We start from the raw sequence: 5,377 nt of genomic DNA, 5'->3' as shown, positions 1-5,377 counted from the left end.
ATCGACGTCCGGCATGGGTTGGTTGGTCGGTAAAGGTGAAGGCGGTGGTTCTGACACCGAATCCTGTATTTTCGCGGGATTGGCAAACATGGTATAATCGAATTCATTCGACTCCGCGGGCAAATAGCTCTCCGTCACAATATTCAACGGTATCCCGGGGGTATTGATCACTCGCTCCCGCCCACTGTCCACTTCCACGATGGACATTAATGCCTTTTCTTATCCACACCCTTTTTTTTCCAGTGACAAAAAACGCACCCGGGTATATTTTCACCGCGGTCTATTTAAAAGCCAATGCGGGACACCATTTTCTATTCGAAAAAATGCCCACACTCGAAAAATCTTTTAACCAGGATCGCAAACACCAAACTGGAAGACCGCTTCTACTACATATGTGTAGACTCCGACCCCGATTCCAAGAAGCGTCCTGACATGTGGCTGTTCATCCTCGACATTTCCCGCGTACCCACCCTGGTCGTTAACAATCAATACTATGTTGGAGCACAGGCCTTTCAATGGGTCGACCAAGAAATGGGTCTCACTCCCGAAGATACTTTCCGCAATCGTTGTCCACAAGGTCCGGTGGGGCCTGTCGGTGCGGGGGGCATGACCCATGAACCGCCCGCGGCTGGAACATTTGGCCATTTTGGTGTCCCGTTGGTCCCACCGGGAACAGAAGGGACAGGCGGTTCCAACGAACCATCCCTGGAGTCTCGCTTAAAGCAGCTCATGGAGCAACGAGAAGCGGACTTGCGCTAAAACCCTGGAATAACAGCTCAAAAATGAAACCACGAGCCATGGATCTGTTGTTGACCAAGCTCCCGGAAGAGGTCCGCGGTAAAGTGGAAAAGTACCAGCGGGACCTAGAGGCAGCCAACGAAAAGCTGGTCTCGATTAATCGACAACAAGAAGTGGACATCAAAGAGCTGGAAAATGAAATCAAGGTCCACGTGCACGACAAAACGGTGCTGACTGCCAAAGTTCGCTCGTGCCAAGCCATGCACGACCATATGCAACGATTGGTGGATGTTTGGAAGGCTCGTTTCCACCGCGGGTTATTCCTCATACCCAAACAGATTTTTGACGCCTACTTGAAATCTCGAGCCGACGATCGCACCTGTTCGATCTGTTTGGGTTTATTGACTGAGGGTCCCGTCGGGGTCACCAGCTGCCTGCATCTTTTCCATTACGAATGCATTCAGAAGGCCACGCAAATGCATCCCCATACCTGTCCACTCTGTCGGACTGAACACTTGGGTCTCTTCACGTGTAAACCATTGACTCAGTTTCATCCGATCTGCCATCCGAATCTAGTCATTCCTTTGTCACACAAAGACATTGAAACGCCTCTTTGTGTGACTTTTCGCTCTGAAACCGATCAAGATGCCCACGGGCGTTTAATCCGTCACGACACTACCACCAGTCACCATTTTGAACGCCTGTTCAACAATCGTTCGGAAATATACATGTACGAACTTGATGACTAGTTTAATCAATGGTGTACACCAACAGTCGATTGGGATCCAACAACTGTACATCCGTTCTATAAAAGTAATCTATCAGTTGCCGGAGTCCGGGATCGAGTTCATGATCATTGATGTTAATGTACACAACCTTTCCACCGGGATGTGCGGTTTTGAACACCCGAATATACTGTTTAAAATTGGATGTCATTTTGGGGGCGTGCATGCTCAATCCTACAATCAGCATTAAATCCGCGCGTTGTAAATCATGGGCCAAGAACTGGCCCAGTTGATCGAAATGCGGTCCCAACACGGGGTCTTCATACAACAGCACATTCGAGACCAGACTACCCACCGGTTGTCGCGACACGCGTCCTGTCCGCAAACGTTGCGTCGCCGCGGGACAATCCGGGTGCTTCATATTAGGATTATTTTCCCACGCTTGTGCCAACTCAGGTGTGAGCAATAACAGCGCATGACACGTGGGGCAATGTAGGTATCGCGCATCCCCGTGCATTTGAATGGTTTTATATCCCGGAACCGCGGTTTTGGTTTCCAGTCCATCCACATTGAAGGTGTACCATCGCAGCAATTGCTCGTTCTGCCACACACTTTCCACAAACAAATGGGCTTTGGACGGCGGGCGCGTGTTTCCAATCGTAGCCAGTTCTTGCACCAACTCTTGATGGCGGGAATAATGAGTCCCGCCTTGGCTAATAATGCGTCGATTCATAAATCGCCGCAATCCCGGCCGGTCCTGGTACGTGGCAATGTAAACGGCAGATATGCCCGCACCTGTAAAGACCAGAATATTCGTTCGATCCGAAATAACTCTTTGCAGGGACTGTGTGGTAATTTCTTCCATGACACCTGTATAAGTAATAATCATATAGAATAATAACCACATAGAACAAACACATGGAATCCTTAACGCAATGGATTCTGGTGCTACTCGCCGCAACAGCCTCGCTGGTGTTGAGCGCCTTTTTGATTGTGCTGTTGATTCCTCCCAAACGTTTTGCCCCAATTGCCCCGGTTGCCCCGGTAGCCCCAGTGGCCCCAGTGGCCCCGGTTGCCCCGGTTGCCCCGGTTGCCCCTGTTATTGTGTCACCAACGCCTATGCCACCTCCTGTTATTGTGTCACCACCGCCTGTCGTTGTGTCACCGCCTGTGCCACCGCCTGTCGTTGTGCCACCACCGCCTGTCACCGGCTCAAATGGGTTGGTCTCCCCTTATGTCATGAGTGGGAATTGCGCCACGTTGCTATCCGCTGGCATCCTTAACGCGACCATTGCTTTCTGGAATGGCGGTTATTTCGATTGCGGCGATCCCGATCTGTCCATTTTCACCAAAGTCACCGGCACATTGACCCTAAGTTTTGGTGGGGCCGCGGGCTGCAGCCAATCCACAGAGCCCGCCCTGGTGGCCGGATCCTCTGTCATGGACATTGCCAACCGATATCTTGTCCCATTTCAAAGCTACGCCTTTAATGCCATTGATTTGGACATTGAAGAGGGCAAACAATCTGACTCGGGTTCTTTTGTTCTCAGAAATCAAGCCCTGGTTCTCTTTCAACAACACTATCCGGGATACCCGCTGTCATTTACAGTGCCCGCGGATGATGTCTCGGGTTGCTCCAGTAGTTTGGCCATGTTGCAAGACGCCGTTCGTCGCGGGGTGCGCATTGATACCGTGCGGCTCATGATAATGGATTTTTATCGCCCGGTGGATTTGGTGACTGCCTCCATACAGGCAATCCAAATTGCTCAGACCCAACTAGCGGGTCTCGGGATCACAAAAATAGGTTTTATCCCGCTCTTGGGTCTCCACGACGACAACATCAACACGTACACCCTGGCAATCCATCAACAAATCGTCCACCAACTCGGTCAACATAGTCAAATTCAAACGTGGAGTTACTGGGAAATCAATCGAGATCCTGGATTACTCTTTCTGTCGACCTATGGATCGATATAAAATCTCCAAGCGCTTTCTAGGTAACGGGGCGTTTGGCACCGTCTGGTTTGCCACCCGGCTCATCGACAAACTCCCGGTGGCCATAAAACAACAACCTATCGATACCGTCACCGGCATTGATGCGGGCGTGTTCCGGGAAATTGGCCTTCTCTCGCAGATTTCCCATGACCACATCATCCGCTTGCTCGACGCCTTTGTCGACTCTGGAAAAACCCACGCCATTTATCCCTTTTGCCCGTCTTCGCTGGGCAAACGCATGGTTGTGGGCGATTACACCATCTTTGAAGCCATCGGCTGGTGTCAGCAACTTCTTCATGGTCTCACTGCCTTGCAACAGTTTGGTGTCTTGCACCGCGATATCAAGCCCGACAATTTATTGCTGACCGCGGATAATACCTTGAAGATTGGTGATTTCGGTTCCGCGGTACCGCTCTATACCGGAAATCCCAGCCTATCTACCTATGTGTCCACTGTGCTCTACCGAGCTCCCGAGATTCTAACCCACTGCCGAAATTACGATTCCCGCGTTGATGTATATTCCGCGGGCGTCGTCATCGCCGAACTTCTGACCCGTGAATACCATTTATTGAAGTGGCCGTTTGCACACCCAGACAATCCCGACGATCCGGGGGACTGTCAACACATGCTGACCGAAATCGTCAACATGTTTGGTCTACCCGAAACCCTTGGCCCCATCCTCACGAAAGCACCATTGGCGTATCTTCTACCCAAACCCCGCAAACGCTCGCCTAGGCTGTCTAAATGCACGCTCCCGCTACCCTTTTACAACGCCGTGATCAACATCACCGCGGTCAACCCGGAAAATCGATTTTTCGCCGATGAAGCTTTCCGCACCTTCAGCAAAATTCAGCTGTGAACGTTATAATGGAAGCCTTAGTCTTTGGCGGCGGAGCCCTCAAGGGCTTTGCATTGATTGGAGCCGTCAAGGAGTTGCACAAGCGTCATCTACTCCACTCAGTCAAGGTGTTGGCAGGGGTCTCTATTGGTAGTGTCTTGGCTGGATTGCTGAGTCTGCACATCGACATTCACACCCTCGAAGATATTTTTGTACGCGCCCCTCTTGCTAATTTGCGTCGACCCAAGTTGTCCAACGTATTTAAATCCGCCCATGGTCTTGATTCGGGAGAATACATGATGGCGTTTCTTGCAGACATTCTCTTAGATCACCACATACACCCGAAAATTACATTAAAGCAGATCGCGGACCGTTATAAGCGGACGGTGGTCATTGTTGCGTCCTGCGTGGAGACCCGCCAAGCCGTCTATTTCACCCCAGACACACATCCGAATCTGCCCCTGTTGGACGCCATTCGCATGTCTTGCAGCATACCCTTGATATTTGAGCGCGTCCCCTTTGACGGCATGTCCTACGTCGACGGCATGTTGACCGACCCTTTGCCCATGACCTATGTCAAACACACCCTCGGGATCCCGGAATCCCGCATATTGGGATTTGTCTTGACCTCGGACAATCAGATATCGAAGGTGACCTCCTTTGAATCCTACATCTTGCAGATACTACGCATGTTTCCGGTCAGTCCGGGAGTCAACGTTATTTCTATTGTTTGTCCCGCGGAACATGGTATGAATTTTGGCCTACCCGAGATAGCCCGTAAAGAATTAATTCAATTGGGTCAACAAGCGGTGGAAGAGCATGTATCATCCCGCAAACTGACCCGACGTCGCTCCATTTGAAAAGGACCCCATGGACTTACTTATTGTTGTGGTTGTCACCGTGGTCGTCCTGGGTGAGACGGTCTCCGATCGCGGTGATATGTATGACTGACCATGCTCATCTGACATAGATCCCTATCGCATCCGGAAAACCCGGTCAGGGAAAGAATACTAGACAGAACCAGCTACACTCAAAGTCGAGACACTTTAATGTTAGTTAAAAGATGTAATGCATAAATGAG

The 5,377-nt window shown here is 50.6% G+C and overlaps 1 protein-coding gene across 1 annotated transcript; it reads left to right on the top strand.

The window, feature by feature from the left end:
* Positions 1 to 2,381: 2,381 nt before the first annotated feature.
* SmJEL517_g06128 (uncharacterized protein) lies at positions 2,382 to 5,156 on the top strand (the record flags this gene model as incomplete). Its single annotated transcript, XM_031172054.1, has 3 exons — positions 2,382 to 3,267; positions 3,362 to 4,233; positions 4,302 to 5,156. The coding sequence occupies 3 exons, from the start codon at positions 2,382 to 2,384 to the stop codon at positions 5,154 to 5,156; spliced, it is 2,613 nt and encodes an 870-aa protein (XP_031021968.1).
* Positions 5,157 to 5,377: the final 221 nt, after the last annotated feature.

This window comes from Synchytrium microbalum (genome assembly GCF_006535985.1).
Source record: "Synchytrium microbalum strain JEL517 chromosome Unknown SmJEL517_scf0079, whole genome shotgun sequence".
Taxonomy (NCBI): domain Eukaryota; kingdom Fungi; phylum Chytridiomycota; class Chytridiomycetes; order Synchytriales; family Synchytriaceae; genus Synchytrium; species Synchytrium microbalum.
The sequence above is the reverse complement of the archived record's forward strand: the minus strand, read 5'-3'. Positions and strand labels throughout refer to the sequence as shown.